We start from the raw sequence: 18,995 nt of genomic DNA on the forward strand, positions 1-18,995 counted from the left end.
CATCCAAGAACCACCTAGTCGCAACAATTTTCCCTGTTTGAGTGCAAACTTTTTGAGCAGATCTGAACTGGTTGAAATGGTTGTAATTCATAAATGCTTTGGAATAAGACCTAAAAAAAAGAAAAAAAAAGAAAGAAAGAATAAGTGTTACGTCCCTTGGTGGCATAGAGGTATGAGGAAGACGCACATATTAAAGTTTAAACACAACCTATAATCTTGGTCTCTGGGGGAGTACTGTGGGTGAGTGACACACGGACCAACAACATGACAAAAAGTGGTTCGCTTTATTTACCAAAAGAATAAATTTACACAAAGGAAAACACCAACCAAAAATCCCTATTTACAGCTATATACAAAGAAAAGAAATTATAATAAATTAAAACAAGCCACAGAGAGAAAGAAAATGAGCGGCGCTAAATAAACAAAAGAAACAAAACCAAAACATTCACTAACTAATTCCCGCCCTCTAAACTAACTGAAAACAAAACCAGAAAATAAAGGAATCTTCGGCGTTCACGCCATAACTAAAGCTTCACTAACTACCAGAACAAAACTTACACAAGGTTGCGCCCGCTCCTTCCCTGTGTCTAAACAGAGTCAATCCTGCGTGTGTGTAAGATGTAAGTCACGTGACATACTTTCCTTTTCTTTAACTCCGGGCTGAGAAAGTTTTTAGTTCAGGTAAGACGTTCTCGGTATCAAACTCCATAACAATCAAACAAGCAAGCAAGCGAACCACCACTAAACAGCAGCATTAAACAATGGCACAGCCAACGAACACTCCAAGCTCCCTCCCCTTCCGTTCTCCACGGCGTCTTTTATCCTAAACCTGTTAATGATCGGATGTTCTATGAGATGACTCATCATGATGGACAGATTACTTGACCATTCACAGCACCTAGAACAGAGAGAGACAGCAGAGAGCGGAAAAACAAAGAAACTGATAACAAATAACAAAAGGGGAGGGGACAACAATCTTAACACGTAACACCCCCACCCTTAAAATCAAACATTATAGATTTCATAATGTTTGTACACAAAACTACCCCACACAGGAGTTACATTCTAGAAAGAGCATCCGCGACCACATTTTCCACTCCCTTTTTGTGCCGAATCTCAATATTATAGTTTTGAACCACTAGAGCCCATCGCATCAGCCTTTGATTTTGATTGTACATTCGACACAGGAACGTAAGAGGATTGTGATCCGTATACACAACCACAGGATACGAAGTAGACCCAACATATACTTCGAAATGCTGCAACGACAATAACAAAGCCAGAGCCTCTTTTTCAATTGTAGAATAGTTACACTGATGTCTGTTAAATTTCTTAGAAAAGAAACAAATGGGATGGTCAATACCTTCCTCGTCTTCCTGCAGCAGCACAGCACCTGCTCCAACTGCGCTTGCATCCACCTCTAGTTTGAAAGGTACAGAAAAATTAGGGGCAGACAACACAGGTGAACTACATAACAAATGTTTGATGGCTTCAAAGGCACACTGACTCTCAGCAGACCAGATGAACTCCTTTGCAGGGCTAAGCAAATCTGTCAAGGGTTTCGTAACAGAGGAAAAATTCTTACAGAAACTTCTGTAATACCCTGCCATACCTAAGAACCTCCTTAATTCACGACGAGTAGTGGGGGTAGGGAATTCTTTGATGGCAACAACCTTTGCCTCCACAGGACGAACTTGGCCTTTCCCCACTTGCTTACCTAAATAAGTCACTGTAGCCTTGCCAAACTCACACTTAGCCAAATTCAAAGTTAATGAAGCATCAGCAAGTCGTTGAAACACCATAGTCAACACTGACACATGCTCAGGCCAAGTAGATGTATATACAACCAGATCATCCAAGTATGCACTACAGTTGGGTACATCCGCCATCACTTTGTTTACTAACCTTTGAAAGGTTGCAGGTGCATTTCGAAGGCCAAACGCCATAACGTTATACTGTAGGAACGAATCTGGGGTTACAAAAGCAGAGATGTCTGATGCCCTTGGTGTCAGTGGCACCTGCCAGTAACCTTTGAGCATGTCTAGCTTGCTAACAAACTTAGCAGAACCCACATTGTCAATGCAGTCCTCCATCCTTGGCAAAGGGAAACAATCTGGCACAGTTATAGAATTCACTCTACGATAATCGGTACAAAAACGAACTGTTCCATCAGCTTTAGGAACTAAAATACAAGGAGAGCTCCACGGACTAACACTAGGCTTTGCAAAACCCTCCTGCAACAAATACTCAACCTCCTTTCTCATTGCAGCTCTCTTTGCAGCATTCATCCGATAAGGGTGCTGCTTAATAGGAGCGGCATCGCGAACATTGATGTCATGGTAAAGTACGTCAGTTTGCTTGGGCACATCTCCAAATATCTGAGGAAAGCACCGAATCAGAGCTACCATGTCTGCACACTGCTCCTCTGTCAAATGGCACAACAACTTTGAACAATCAGTTAAAATTTCAGAATTAGACAGTGGCATATAAGGCAAAGGATCAACCCATAACCTCACCTCATCAGCATCAAACTCAGCATCACCAGGAAAGGATGGTACTGACTCACAACTCACAACAACAGATGAAACCACGGGCCCTGTGTTCTCCTCTGAACAGTGAGATGCTTCCACCCTGGAATGATAAGCTTTAAGCATATTAATATGACAAACCCGTTTTTGTCTCTTACGGTCAGGTGTTTTAATGATGTAATCAGTGTCACTTCTTTTCCCCACTACCTCATAAGGACCAACAAAGCGTGCAGACAACGCAGACCCTGGAATTGGTAGCAACACAAGTACCTTGTCACCCACTGAAAATGCACGAGACACTGCTGCTCTATCAAATAGTCGTTTCATGCTAGACTGAGCTTCAGCAAGAGCTTCTTTAGCACACGCACAGGCTTCTTGTACTCGTTCACGAAAACGAGCCACATAATCAAGAATGTTCTTTGTGGGACTTAAACTATTGTCGAGACCCAGCATTTGTTCCTTAAGAACTTTCAATGGTCCTCGGACACTATGTCCAAATACCAGTTCAGTTGGACTAAACTGCAAAGACTCCTGAGTGGTTTCACGAACAGCAAAAAGAACAAATGGCACACCCTCGTCCCATTCGTTACCTGTTTCCCAGCAATACTTCTTTAACATAGCCTTAAGTGTCTGGTGAAATCTCTCAAGCACACCCTGACTCTCAGGATGATATGGACTGGAAGTACGATGACTGATACCCAGCGAAACACAAGGTTTGAGTGAACAACTTAGACATAAAATTCGTGCCCTGATCGGTTTGTACTATCTTAGGCAGACCAAAAGTAGAAAAAAACTTGATCAATGCCTTAATGACTGCTTTGGAAGTAATTTTTCGCAATGGCACTGCTTCTGGGTATCGAGTTGCGACACACATCATCGTGAGCAAGAACTGATGGCCAGTCTTAGTTTTGGGCAGTGGTCCGACACAGTCCACAACCACATGCTCAAAAGGCTCACCGAGCACTGGGATTGGAACTAATGGTGCGGGAGGAATAACTTGATTTGGTTTTCCTATAATTTGACAGGTAGGGCATGTACGACAATAGACCGCAACATCCTTTTTCACCCTAGGCCAAAAGAAATGACGCAACAAACGACTGTATGTCTTCGTTACCCCTAGATGTCCCGACATAACATGGTCATGGGCAAGTGAGAGCACATGTGCACGGTACTCGGTAGGCACAACAACCTGACAAACAGTAGAACACTCTGCATCATCAACTACTCGAGGCTGCCATTTCCGCATTAGCAACCCATCTTCCATAAAATATGACGCGTCCCCTTTTGAATTGGACACTGCATCAAAGCACTTCGCTAAAGTTTCATCATCATGTTGGGCTTTACTTAACTTTTCACGACTTACCGGCAACAGAGATGTCAGCAAACCACTAACCTTTTCATTTCCAGTTTTGTGAGGCACATGCTCTCCTACAGTAACATCACCCTCTGTGCACAAAAAGGTGTCATCCAGCGTAAACTCTGTCCCCATCTTCTTCCTCTGGGCACGAGTGAAAACACAAGCTGGGAAAACATCAGGATACCTCAGAGTTAATTCTTCTGTAACAGAAGTAAGAACAGGCTTATCAAGTACTTCCAATACTGGCAGCACTCTACCCCCAGCCAAATCATTGCCCAAAATGAACTCAATACCAGGCACTGGTAACGCAGGTCGCACACCCACGTCCACGAAACCTTCAACCAACTCTGTCTTTAAATACACACGATGCAACGGTACTTTCAATACTTCCATACTAATACCTTGCACCAGGATACTAGAACCCAAATAGGATTTCTCTGAAAATGGCAACACATCACCACGAATGAACGAGCGCGCAGCTCCAGTATCTCGCAACACCCGCACCTCCGCTTGATCGTCTTGTTGGCCACTGAAAGACACAAAACCTTCTAACAAAAATGGTTGGTAAACAGAGTCAACAGGAGCTAGAATTGTTTTTACCAAACCAACAGGTTGTGCACTGAACGAAGTTTGCTGTTTCTTTTTCAACATCAAACAATCTGCAATTACATGACCAATTTTGTGACAATAAAAACACTCACGCTTTTCTTTAGGTGCTTCTACCTTTGTTTTAGGTGCAACAGTGTGCGGCAGAGAACCTGCGGAAACGTTTCTATCACCACGCATGGTATTAAACACACTTTTATGAGTTAAAGCAAACTCGTCTGCTAGTACGGCAGCCGCAGACATTTCCGTCACCTTCTGTTCATTCAAGTACAGAACAATGCGTTCAGGCAAGCACTTTTTAAAATCTTCAAGGAGCATTAATTCACGTAAGGAAGTGAAATCATTAACATTACTGGAAGTGCACCACTTATCAAACAATACTCCTTTCTCACGTGCGAATTCAACAAAAGTTTGCTTACTACCCTTCCTGTGATTCCGAAACTTTTGTCGGTAAGCTTCCGGCACTAGCTCATACGCGCGTAAGACAGCTGCTTTCACAGTCTCATACTTCATACTATCTTCTATAGACAAAGTAGAAAAGACCTCCATAGCTTTTCCCACAAGCCTACATTGCAACAGCAACGTCCACACTTCCTTCGGCCAATTTAAGGAAGCAGCAATTCTCTCAAATGCACCAAAATAACTGTCTACTTCCATCTCCCTGAATAGCGGCACCAATGAAATGTTTTTACTTACGTCAAAAGCAGTGGTAAACAAACCACACTCGATCGGATCTTTGCCAGGTGAATCAGAAGTAGATGGGCCAGTGGACCTAGATGACAGCTTCCCCTCCTCTAACTCCAACCGGCGCAATTTTACCTCTTTATCAGCCTGAATCTCAAGCCGTCGGATTTCAAGCCGCAGATCAAATTCAGCTCGTCGAGTTTGCGCTCTGTCTTCCGCTTCCATGCGGAGTCGAGCTATACGAACCTTCAAGTTCGCGCTCTCTCTAGAACCCGGCGTGGGCGGAGAAAATGGCTCAAATGGGGGTAGGCCTGCTTTAGCCTCGGCCTCCGCGTCCGCTTCCACAAGCCTAACCTCCTCATCGTCAGCCCCCGCCATTTCCTCACTAATTTGATCTGCTTCTCTAACCGACTCGGCCAAAGTCAAAACATTTAATTCCGAAAGACCGTCTAACACGACAGTTTTAATTGTTCTTTTCAATGACTGCCGACTAACTGAGATTTGGAAGTGTTCAGCTATTGCCAATAGATCATCCTTACGACATTTTTCAAAAAGGTCTAATGTCGGATTCTCAATAAACCGACGTACATTCGAGGACATCACGAAGTTTACGACAAAAAGCCCTAACTACACGGCATACACAAAGTTCAATGCTGCAATACTTACTAAAGTCACTTGAATCACTCCACCACACACGTCCCCAGAGCAAAACAACAAGTTATGCTAACTACCGGAACTTCCCCAATACCGAGGAACGATCCCGGACGAGCCCCCAAATTATGTTACGTCCCTTGGTGGCATAGAGGTATGAGGAAGACGCACATAATAAAGTTTAAACACAACCTATAAGTTTGTTTACTGTAAAGCAAATGTTCCGAGCTAATTATATTTTAATTTTATACAAAATATAAATTTTACAAAATAATTTGGACTCAAAAATTGAGGCCACTGAAAGGTTTTAAAGTACTGTTTTCATGGTAATGCAATAGATAGATGCATATAGATGCATATATACCGACTTAATGTGCTGCAGTGCACAGTGGAACAGTCAGAACATAAAGCCAAGGCCACTATTGTTCTCGTCACTTGCAACGAGCAGACACAAGAGCAGACGGTCTCACCAGAAGTAGCAGTGCTATTGCTTACGTCTCAGCAGAGCTGAGCTACCGATCTTAGTTGAACACCATGGGTTGATAAGAGCAAAGTGGCACCAGCGCTATTGCTTGCAGTATATCATGGTAATGCTGGGCTCCAGACAGTTTATGTGCCACATCCCCTCTGTGTTTGTTGTCTAAACACCAAAGGCCGGACTGCCATCGCAAAGGGCTTCCCAGCCCGTGCTTGATGTATCCGTCATGACAGTTTTGCATCTGTCCCATCAACCTGCCATGTCCGTACAAAGCTGTGCTCATCCAGGGGGTTATCGCCTCCAGGCATTTGCGGATCCCTAAAGCTGGAGTGTCAGGGGTGTGAGGGAATACAGGCCTTCAGCCAGAGCTGAAGCAGCTGCATGTGAAGCAGGCCAAGGCGACAGTGGCCTGTGTCCTCTCTCTCTGTGCACAACACAGACACACACACTTACACACATTATAATGACCTTACCGATTCATCTATTCCCTAACCCTTTACTGTAAATGCACAACACTTTCTTTATCTTCACTTTTGAAAATACGGCTATAAATATCTGCTTATGAAGGTCAGTATACAGTGGGAATGAATATGGGATTTGTTTACATGGCATTTCATTTTAGAAGAGCTTAAATGTCTTGGAAGTGGCTATTTGAGGCCTGCAATTACATTTGCCATTTCGGTCTTCATCAACAACAAACGTCTCATATTTCCAAGAAAAAAAAGAGGATTCAGTTTTGCTACTTAGTCACATTCTAAAAGGTTTTCTGGCTTGTGAATAAGAGGAAATACTGTCTCTTCAGTTTTTTCCTCATTAATTTATGATTTCCTGTATTTTTTTATTATTATTTATTTTTTGTTAATCTGTCTGTGTCCATTTTTATGAGTCTGTTAAAGTTTGATCAAACTAGTGTATGCTTGAGTTATGTTTGCTGAGAACGGTTTTTAATTACATAACATATAGCTATAAATTATATAAACCTTCAAGCTCTGCCTTTACTAAAGTAGTTTTAAATAAGTTGGGCAGAGACGACTATTGTGGGAATGCCTATTGTTGCATTGTGGATCTCAGTACTTGTCAATTTACATATGACCTTTTCTTCTCCTAGGTCAGTTTCTGGGCAGTGAGGGAGATATTGACGGCTCAAACACTGAAAATTCGAGCAGAAATATTGGGCCACTTCATCAAAATTGCCAAGGTGAGACATTCTTTGTTTTTCATGGTTCCCTCAGCCAGTGCAGCTTGGTTACTTTATTTATCATTAATTCTTTTTGCTTTGTATGTGTTGCCATGGCAGCAGGAATATAACCCTATAATTTTTATCAAGTTCAGTCAAACATTTATTAATATTTGTATTCACATCTGAATTGCATTTTATATCCTGGTAATTTTCCTTGGCACTGGCATTACCATAACTTGTGTTATTAGAAATTCATTAAACATAAAAGTTTCTGTGGGCACTTTCAAGAATTGTCCTTTAACAATGGGCAATTTTAATGCTGTTTTGCAAGAACTGATGGATTAAAGCCTTCTGTTTTAGATCAATGAGAGCGAGTAGAGAGGTTGTACAGGAGTGGTGAGTGTTTGTGGTATGAATGGAGGATGAGAGCATCATAAAAAGGGCTTCATCTGACTGTGATCCATCTCAGACTCAGTTTACACAGCTTTCAATATGAGATTTTTTTATTTGCCTCCAACTGTAAGAAAGTCTGAGCCATTACATTTCTTAATTATCTTCAAATGACGATAGCAACTAACAAAGGGAGAATATAAAAATCCCTAAAGTGTCAAATATGTCATCGTTGTTACTCCTAAAGCAAATACTGTAATTTCTCATCACACATATTTTCTCATCTGAAATAACTACACACAGTTCAGTATAACTGCTGTTCTTATTAACTTCTCTCAAATCATTTCACACAATTTATTTGACTTTCCATCTGTCTTGTAATTGCTTTTAAAATGTAATTTAGTACAGATAGCTGCATTGCATTGTGAATAAATGAGCTGTAAAATGAAATTGAAGAGATTAGAAAAGTTGTGGTTTTATATTTCCAGTCCACTTATTGTTCAAAGTAAATTGCTATTTACTGAATTTTTAAATTGACAGTAACATGGAATTTATTGCTTTTGAGTTTTGATTTCCAAATCAAAATAACACTTGTATGATCAAGATTAAAATTTTGATTGGAAAGTCTCATTTTAAAAGAAACATTTCTATTGAAATGATGCTTGAGAAATTTCCCAATCATGCGGTTATTTAGATGCTTATCTTGTAATTTGTGCCAACAGTCACACACACAGAGAGCCACAGACTGCTGTGAATTCAATCAGCCTACATACTCTCCTGAAACTCAATGTACCATGACACAGGAAACCCGCTGAATGACTCCTTATGGTTGAACACTCACCCTGCTCTACCTGCCAAACCTGAAAGAGCTGCGTACCCTGCTACCAGCAGACATGCCCTAGTTAGCCTGAGTGGGCTATGCTAACGGTTACGCTAATGAATAAAGCAGATCGGCCAATGACTTAAAAACCAAAGAAGCGCTGCTTTCCTTTTTTCCATTAAGGTGGTTGACACATAGTGCTTTACAGAGGTCAGCCTAGTAGGGGAAAAAAAAAAGAATGAGAATAGCGTGACAAGACCAGACCAGAAATAAGAATATAAAGGAATATAAAACAAATCAGTGTACATTGACTGTAACCCTCTGGTGTTCCTCGCATACCGATCAAAATGACCTTTTTTTAAATGAATGTACTAAATGTAATGTATCTATATTTTAGTTTGTTTTTTATTTATTCAATATTTTGTGTTTTTATGGTATTTTATGGTACTAAATTATATTTATGCAGTAGTTATAATCAGTGTTGGGTGTAACTAGTTACTAATTAGTTACTGTAGTTTAATTACTTTTCCCTTGAAAAAGTAAAGTAAGGGATTACTCTTATTTTTTCTGTAATTTAGTTATTTCTGATATAATTGAACTAAATACTGCGTATAGACTGTGGAACAATTATATATAATACAATAGTATTAAAGTCTAATGTTAAAATGCATGTTTTAAGTATCCTTCTCACCTTAAATACTTTGGTGAGTTATTAAGAATAAAGGTAAAACTTTAGTGTCCAATTCTCACTATTAACTACAGTGCACAGCATAAATGAGTACACCCCCTCTGAAACTTCTGAAAGTCAGCAATTACTCAATTACTTAGAAGACATGTTAGGGTTCTTCAGAGATATAATGTTCCAGCAAGTCTGCTTAATCAGTTACCAAAGAAGCATGTCAAAATTATTCAGGAAAAAAGATTTTCTTATCAAGGTAATAAAATGTTGTGTAGCAAAAATGAGTACACCCTCCTAAAAGTTACTAAATAAAACGAAATAAAATATTTCTCGTGTAAGTTTAAGGCAATGTTTGATCAACAGGTAAGTATGTTGAACCAAAACATTTAAAGAGAAGTAATTTCTTGACAATTAAAAGTGTTATATAGCCCACTGAATCATTCTCAGACTTAATGCTGACAACAATGGAAGCACTTGGGAGAGAACTGTCAGGAGACTTATTTCTTAGCACAAAAGAGGACAGTGGTACAAGAGGATTACCAAATAATTGTTTTAAGTGTAAAAATATAGCAGAAGTAACAGAAATTCAAAAACAATGGACTTGTGACAAGGCCCCTGAAATAATCAGGCCCTCATTTTAAGCTTTCATTTAGTGATGAGAGATTTTTTTGCTAGACAAAGAGAAGGAGAAATACTAAGCGAGTGTCTCAGAGCCAGCAAAAGCTATGAAAAGAGTGACTGTTTATCTCACAGAGTAAGATACAGCCTGCAGAAATGACATGCATGGTTGTTGTTCTCACTGGAACTACCTACTGTAGCCAAAGCACAATAAAGTCAGTTAGCCATTTCCAAAGCCCATATTTACAAAACATAGATTCTGGGAGTGAATATTCTGGTCTCATGAGACCAAATCAGTCATTTTGGATCTAACAGCATCCAAAATGTTGTGGTGTTGCTAGAGGAGGAGTACAGTGAGAAGTCCCTGGTTCCCACAGTAAAGTTCAGTGGTAGTAAAGCTCTTATATAGGGATGTATGAGTGCTGAAGGTGTGAGGGAGTTGTGCTTTATCAATGCTGTCATGATTTCCCACACCACTGTGTAATTTGATACACATACTTGAAACATTGCAAAAATGCGTTGTTGGGCATTTTTTCAACATGACAATGAGGATATGCAATCTCCCAAGGTGAAAAACCTTCTGTGGACATAGATTGCACTCAATCTTAACACTCTTAAGCACCTGTTTGGGATTCTGTAGAGACGAGTTGTGCAACACTCCCCGTTAAAGATCAAGGCATTTAAGGAGCTCATCATCCAGGAGTTAAACAGGACAGATGTGACAATTTGTCATGGACTTGTACACTCCGTGCCAAGAAGGGACAGAGTAGTATATTCAAAATTATGGAGGACATACTAAGTACTAGAATATTATACATTTGTTGAATTAAATCTAGGGTGTACTCATTTCTGCAGTCCTTAATTTAAACAAAATTGGCTAATTTACTAATTTATGGCTATTAATGACATATATTTCTCAGTTTTTATTATGTATATGTTTAATACATTTTAGTTTTACCATCTTTCCATGAATTGTATTAGTGATCATAAAGAAAATACATCTTTTGTATTTGTTCAGAGGGGGCGTACTCATTTATGCTGTGCACTGTATTATTAGCATGAATATTAATGGGATATTGGCTGTTTATTAGTACTTAAAAAGCACATATTATAAGTACTTATTCTGCATCACCATATTCTACATCCTTAATCTTACCCAATACCTGCCCAATACCTGCCCAATACTCTACAACTACTTTACTAAGTATTAATAAGCAGTAATTAGGAATTTAGTCGTAAAAGTCGTAGTTAATAGTTAGTTAATAGTGAGAATTGGACCCTAATCTAAAGTGTGACCAGAATAATTTATGTAGTTTTATATTATTTATTTGAAAGAATTAAAAGAGCCGTTTCATGTCTATCCTTTTTATCATTTATTAACTTGTCGAGGTTGATATAGGACTTATAAAGTAATTAGTAATAAGTAATTAAATACTTTTTGGAGAGAGTAATTTGTACAGTAATCTAATTACACTATTGAAGATGTAATTAGTAACTAGTAATTAATTACTTTTTTAGAGTAACTTACCCAACACTGGTTATAATCCATTACCTATTAACTACTTTTTGAGCATAGACTTGAAAACTGTCATAAATCTTGAATACTTTGGAGCGCAGACATAAGTTTGGTGTCTTTTTAAAGAAGACACTTGGCAGATTATTGTTGAAGTGAAAAAAAAGAGAGAAAAAGTTAACAAAAAAAAAAAAGAAAGTTTGGTAACACTTTAGTATAGGGAACATATAAACTATTAACTATGACTTTTCCCTCAAACTCCTAATTTACTGCTTATTAATAGTTATTAAGGTAGTTGTTAAGTTTAGGTATTGGGTAGGATTAAGAATGTAGAATATGGTCATGTAGAATAAGGCATTAATATGTGCTTAATAAGTACTAATAAATAGCAAATATTCTAGTAATATGCATGTTAATAAGCAACTAGTTAAAAGACCCTAAAATTTTTACCGAAAGTTTGTTATGAAAAACACTATTTTAAATTTGTATATGAAATATGTATTTTCCTAAACATGTTTTTCTCTTAAACTATGAGAAAATCAAAGCCATACATCTAAACAAGTTGTTTCAAAGGTTATCTAAAAAAAAAAAAGAGCTTTTAGTAAGATTTTGTTTGGGTGCAGTTTCAAACGTTTCCGATAGATAATGGAATTTGTTTCCTATTAATATCCAATGCTGTGATTTTTGATGACCTTTTTTGTGTTCACATAGCAAGTACCAAAACCTTTACCAAGTTTTGTACCATTACGATAAAGTAAAAAAATTCTAAAAAATAAACCATACTTTTATTTTAGTGAGTCCTGATTTATATGAAGTCTACAGTTGTCTTTCATGAGTCATGTAAGTGGTTTCATGTTTATTGAGACTGTGTGTCTTCTGTGTTTTTACAGAAACTGCTTGAGTTGAATAACCTGCACTCTCTGGTGTCGGTGGTCTCTGCCCTTCAGAGCGCACCTATCTTCAGACTGAGCAAGTCCTGGGCGGTAAGCAAGACCTAAGCAAGGTTTGGGTGGTCTTTTATTTTATTTTTTATTTTGTTTTGTTTTGTTTTGTTTAATTTTTTATTTTATTTTATTTTATTTATTTAGTTTGTTGGTTTATACATTTTTATTTATGCATCTATTCAAAATATTGAAATAATATTTCTGTAAATAGAAATTTATAAGATATATAAGAATAAAAGGTTAAGTATATGAGAAATATAGCTTGCATGGAAATTTAGTGTTTAGTTGATTACCTCAATATGATCATAAACTCTTAACTTTTAATTTGTGGTATAGTTTCAGAGTATCATAGCCTCTGCAGGACATACAAGAGGACTTTATTTAGGAAGACTTGAGGAAAAATCTCTCATTTAATATTCTCTTCACTTACAGGGGATTTATTGTGTATAACCACCAAATGCTAGCCTTTCTGCTGCTTTATAATTTAGCTGACAATGCAGTGTTTGTGTTTATTTCTCCTGGGAGCCCTAGTGCTCTTGGATTTCCATTGATCTTATTTTGCAGAGAAGACCATCTGAATGCATAAGGACAGTGACAGAATGAGCCTATTGGATCCCTTTCTGAACATTTAAGTGGCCTGGAAAATTTTGAAAGGGTTGTTTCTGAGACCTTGTTTATCATTGCCAAAGCTTTAAATCTATTTATAAGCATTTGCATCACCCCAGTTTTATGTCCAAAACCTTTTGGCCTCTTTTCTTGAGGGAAAAATGGAAGGGCTAAACTATATGCTGTACTGACAACACTTACAACCAGCCCTCAATGAGCACAGCTGAATTAGCTGGGTTCATCCAGATACTTGTAGAAAACAATATGCATTTTATCAACATTTACAGTATAAAGAATTATAATTAAAATATATGTTTTTTCATGCTCATAAATTAATATTTTATCTGTAGGACTGCAGATCTTTAAAAATCATTAAAAGCTTTTGAATTGTTGTGGCAGATAAGCCACTTCTTTCATATTATCCTAAAAAATCATACTCCATGCCTAAACTGATGACTATTATTTAATTTCTGTCTTGTTACTTTTTACATGTGCTGTATGTTACTTTGAGAATCATATTAAAAAGAGAAGGGGTGTAAATGGATAAAGGTCCAAAGAATCTCAGTGCAGTAGTTTTTTAAAGTAGTAAATGACTCTTTGAGAAGGAAATCAGGCAGTTTTCCTATTCAAACTTATTTTGTTGAGAGATGTCAGTGGTAGAGAGAGTTCATACTCATTGGGGACCTTAATGATTTGGGATGTAAGCAGCTTCCAGAGTTGACATTCCACATTTAGCCACAGCACTTCTGTAAATTGAGAAAAGATGGAAAAAGAGGGAGCATGTTGTTTAGAAGAAATTGCGGCAGGACCTTTTGTCTGATACCACAAGCTCAACTTTCTTGCCATGCATTTAGCTTTGCCACAGGGGAATTTTGACAATTACATTATTAAATGGAATATTATGCATCATATATATTTAACTAAGTAATTTATTTAATGCAATATTTAACAACAAGGTTTATTCAATTTATCAGTGTAATTCATTGATCATTAGCCGCTTTTCCCAGTGGGGCCGAACGGTTCTAAGAATGGTAAGGAATGATTCCAGTTAAATTTCAACTTGGCGGCACAGCATGATTACAAACTAAAAGTCAGCTAACCCTGCTGAACAGTGATGGTAGAATGCGTGTAGTGACATCACAAATTAGGATTGGTCACTTTTCTGTTGTCTGGCTACCAGTTTCTCTATAGCTAGCTGGGCCGGGTTGGCACGGAATTGAACAGTTAAGCAAAAAGAACAGTTTGGGCTGAAGGTGGAAAAGCTGCTATTGATTCTGTTTACAAAAAACTCAATTGAGTCCTACAGACAAAATGTTAATTTTCACACACGCATATACACTGATGAGCCAAAACATCATGACCAGTCACAGGTGGAGCGAATATCGTTGATCATCTTTTAAAGGATTTAAAGGATTAGTTCACTTCTTAATGAAAATTTCCTGAAAATTTACTCACCCCCAAGGGCTCTACGCAATCCCAGACGAGGAATAAGAGTCTTATCTAGTGAAACGAGTGGTCATTTTCTAAAAAAAATAAAAATTGATATACTTTTTAACCAAAAATGCTCGTCTTGCACTGCTCTGCGATCCTCCATGCATTACGTTGAAAGGCCACGTGTGACGTAGGTGGAAGTACCACGGTAGGGCGAAAAACTTCATCTAATTTTCTCCTCCAACTTCAAAATCGTCCGATATCGTTGTTTTACCTTTTTTTTTTTGTAAAGGGCGTTTAGCATTTTGCACATTCGCTTTGTAGACACTGGATCGGTACTTCGCCTACGCCATCTTTGTAACGTGATTACGTCATGCGTGCGGGTCGCAGAGCAGTGCAAGACGAGCATTTATGGTTAAAAAGTATATACATTTTTATTCTTTTAGAAAATGACCAATCTTTTCACTAGATAAGATCCTTATTCCTCGGCTGGGATCATGCACTGAAACTGCAATTTGGACCTTCAACCAGGTGAAGTCCACTATATGGAAACCTTAATTTCTTTTTGACTGAAGAAAGAAAGACATGAACATCTTGGATGACATGGGGGTGAGTAAATTATCAGGAAATGGGCAGGAATACATTTATGAGCGACTTTGACAAAGGCCAAATTGTTATGGCAAGGTGACTGGGTCAGAGTATCTCTGAAACAGCAAGGCTTGTGAGTGGCTCCTGGTCAAGCGTGGTGAGAATTTACCAACAGTGGTCCAAGAACAAACCTCAAACCAGCGACAAGGTTTTGGGCACCCAAGGCTCATCGATGCATAAGGGCAACGAAGGCTATCCCATCTGTTCGGAGACAAAAGAAAGTTTACTGTCATACTAAAAACAACAAAATTTTACAAGACACGCAAAATTTTATTGATGGTTATGGGAGGAATGTGTAACAACACACAGTGCATCACACTCTGCTGCATATGGGGTGGCATAGCTGCAGACCAATCAGAGTGCCTATGATAACCTGATAAACGCCTTGGTGCAGTGGAAGAAGGTCGCCTGGTCCAATGAGTCCCCTTTTGTTTTACATCATGTACGTGTGCGGCATTTACCCGGAGAAGTGATGGCACCAGGATGCACTGGTGCCATCACTAGTGTGATGCTCTGAGCAATGCTCTGCTGGGAAACCCTTGGTTCGTCCATTCGTGTGGATGTAAATTTGACTCGTGCCATCTACAGTACCTAAATATTGTTCAAGGTGTTGCCCTGGCCTTGAAATTCCCCAGATCTCAATCTAATTGGTGGTACATGATATACATGTACAGTATGTATTTATTTGTTTAAAGCTTGAACAGTAAAAAACTAAAAGTGAAAGAAACTGAAATACAGTTTGTGCAACTTGCCAATCACATGATTGTTATGAGCCAGATGGATCAATGCCAGGTCACAGACCTTAATCTTTGCATCACATAATGCCTCAAGTCTCACTAAAGACAGACATGTCACATTGCCAGACACTGTGTGCCTGCACCAGCTACAGGGATAAATTCTGATTCATCACAGCCCTGTTTTAAGAGGTTTCTTTTTTTCCCATACGTCCCAGAACCCTGAAGCTCGAGGAAATGTGCACATTTGAATTGTGGTCCGGTTTTAATTATAGATTGAAGCATTTCATTTGTTGTCCTGTTCATAATGAAAAGGCGCTTGCGTGTATTTGCTGACGGTTCTGCCTGACTATAATGACTGTTTTTGGTCTTGCTGTGCAAATGGTTTATGTTTCACTGCTCATGGCACAGACTGGAGTGAGTAATTCTTTATGTCATTTGTTCCAGCCAATTTCTGAACCGCTTGACTTCAAGGCCATGTTTCCACTTATTTGAAGATTAACTGCTGATTTCCCAGTAGGCATTCAATGAATTAGGAGGAATACGCTGCTCGCTGGTATACATTTTGGAACATATTATACACACGAAGATACAGATTTGATATGACTTTATCATTATTTTCAGCACTTTTAGGTTTATCGGTCTGTTCTGGTTTATGCAATGGATGCTGCCTGTCTGTCACAGTCACCAGCTCGAGTGCCTTTGATTGCCATCAGAGGGCACTCCACCTTGGACTATTATCACTGTCAAAGACTCCATTTCTGATAATCCTCATGATTGCTTACACCTGTGTCTCATCACCTCATTGTCTTTGTGTTTCTGTCTATATTAACCTTCAAGCTCAAACCGGTGCGCAACGTTTTGCTACAGTTTCTGGATTGAACGACATGTTTCCTGGAAACAGTGTGCAAAGGTGTGCAACGGGTTTGAGATACGTTTTCTCTTGTTTGGTGGGTGTGTCAAAAATGTCAGCCCAATCAGCATCAACATGCATATAAACCACGCAGTATTAAAGAAACAGCTCGTAAATGTAATTAACATCAAAATAAATTCACAAGAGCAAGTATATTGTTTGCACATGTTTATTTACTTTAATTGCAAAATAAATTAATAGGCTAAGAGCACAAATATAAATCTGGAACTTCTTTAAGTCTGTCTAAATATCATTTAGTAGGCTAATTGCAATGTCTTCTGGTCAATATCCTTTCCTTAGGAAGGTGTGCTAGACACCTGATGTAACATAAAAATACTATACTTATATATTTTGCTATTGTATTGTGGAGTGATACTTTCATAAACTTTCATAAACATAAAGGCAAATGTTGGTTCACAATAATTAGGAACCACAGTTTCCACAAATCCCTTCACTCGATTTGGATGTTCTCTTTTATTCTGGACGGCAAGTGCAGTGACTGTAACATCGAGCGTATTTTGCAGTATTAAACACGTATTTGTACTGACTTCTTCAGGCTCAGAAAATTCTTCAAAAAGAACACAAAGAATGGCTTTCTCAGCCGCCATAGTTGCATCTCTTGCGTCATCAGAACGGGGTGTTCATCGCACCACCGTTTCCGTTTAAAAAACGTTTTGCAATGTTTTGTCAGGGCTGAACGCAGCCCTGGTTCATTCAGTCACTCATCGTTAGGTCTTGTATGTTTGTATACTGCATTTCTGAGCCTTTATACCTTGTTTTCTCCCGTGTCTTTGTTTTGTTGGTTTCATTGCATTATTCCTGGATTTTCTCTGTTTTTGCCTGTACCCTGGACTTTATCTTTGTTTGGATTGCTCACCTGTGTTTTGACCCTTGCCTGACTTTTGATTACGATTGTGGGTTACCCTAATAGACTAATAAAATACTGCGTTTGGATCCTCAACCATTCGTGTCTCGGAGCAGTCATTACACTGTCAGCCATGACGTAAAAATTAAACATAAATAGTAATGCATGTAGTGGAGTCCGTAAGTCTGAGATCACTTTGAAAATCTGGATTTTTTTTTTTTTTTACCTACAGCAGAAATAATAACAATTTTAGGATTTTGAAAAATAAAAAAAAAAATAAAGGAAAGTTCAGGTTGTGACATTTAATGTTAAAATAAACTAATAATTTTGTTGGTCACTAATTAAATAGTTTAGTTATATTAATCATGCAATTCTTTGTAAAGAGTCAAATGCTCTTTGGATCATCTCAAATCATTATGGATAACATGATCATAAGGTTTGAGACAAACTTGTGGTGTTTGTGGATTTTTTTTTTTATTATTATTATTTTACTTTTTCCATCCATCCATCCATCCTCCCTCTTTTGTGAACACATTATTTTGTTTCTTCTGCTTATGAGATGAGAGATGGAGAAGAGCAGGGCTATATACAGTGAAGACAGAAGGCCACTTGATTCCAGTATGTATCCCAGCATTCTCTCAGTGTCACAACACTCGCCAACTGCCAAATGCAAGTTAAAAATTGGCTTTGGCTAATCAATAAAACAAGTTGGCCATTCATTTTATATGGAATTGGAACATAGTACATACTACCGTTTAATTCCTTTTCCCATCCTTTTTTTCTTGCATAATTCTTTCTCCTACTTCCATTTACTAATTCATCCCACTCTTTTTCCAGTCTTAAGATAAATAAAAAGACAAATGGACGTACATCTCTTAACATTGCACCTATAGCAAAGGCTGCGTTTACACTGGCAAAAAAAAAAAAAATAAACGATTTTTTGCTCACATCTGACACAGATGGGAATTTGTTGCACACGTGTAAACACAAAAATCCGCACAAGATCCTATTTTTTCGCATCCGATCTGAGCCACTTCCAAATGTAGTTTTAAATCAGATACATATCCGATATCTGAACATGTGACCTACGTCTAAACACGCATATCTGATTCGCATTGGAATTCCAAGCCACCACACGGTGAGGGCGACACGTTTGTTTACTAAAAGGTAGCTTTAATGTTGTATTATGAAGCAGACGTTTCTGTATGCACTCGCACTAAAAATTCACAGCTTTATTATTGAGGTAGAAACTTTATATGTCTATTTTTTCCTTGAAAGAAATTGCGCGCACACACACACATTCAGCAGCTGAAATTCAACCTCTGCCCGGTTAATTTAAAAGAGACCGCC

The 18,995-nt window shown here is 38.3% G+C and overlaps 1 protein-coding gene across 4 annotated transcripts in view; it reads left to right on the forward strand.

Annotated features, from left to right (window-relative positions):
• The window catches only part of ralgps1 (Ral GEF with PH domain and SH3 binding motif 1), a 166,146-nt gene that overhangs the window by 49,859 nt on the left and 97,292 nt on the right, over positions 1-18,995 (forward strand). For all 4 annotated transcript variants that reach the window (XR_007931185.1, XM_051902280.1, XM_051902279.1 and 1 more), the window contains exons 7-8: positions 7,413-7,502; positions 12,395-12,487. Coding sequence is in view for 3 of the 4 variants with exons in the window: in XM_051902280.1 (XP_051758240.1) it covers positions 7,413-7,502; positions 12,395-12,487 (183 nt within the window). In the remaining variant the exon portion in view is untranslated. The remainder of the gene's footprint in view (positions 1-7,412; positions 7,503-12,394; positions 12,488-18,995) is intronic.

The sequence above is a fragment of the Ctenopharyngodon idella genome, chromosome 8 (assembly GCF_019924925.1).
Source record: "Ctenopharyngodon idella isolate HZGC_01 chromosome 8, HZGC01, whole genome shotgun sequence".
In the NCBI taxonomy this organism is placed as follows: Eukaryota; Metazoa; Chordata; class Actinopteri; order Cypriniformes; family Xenocyprididae; genus Ctenopharyngodon; species Ctenopharyngodon idella.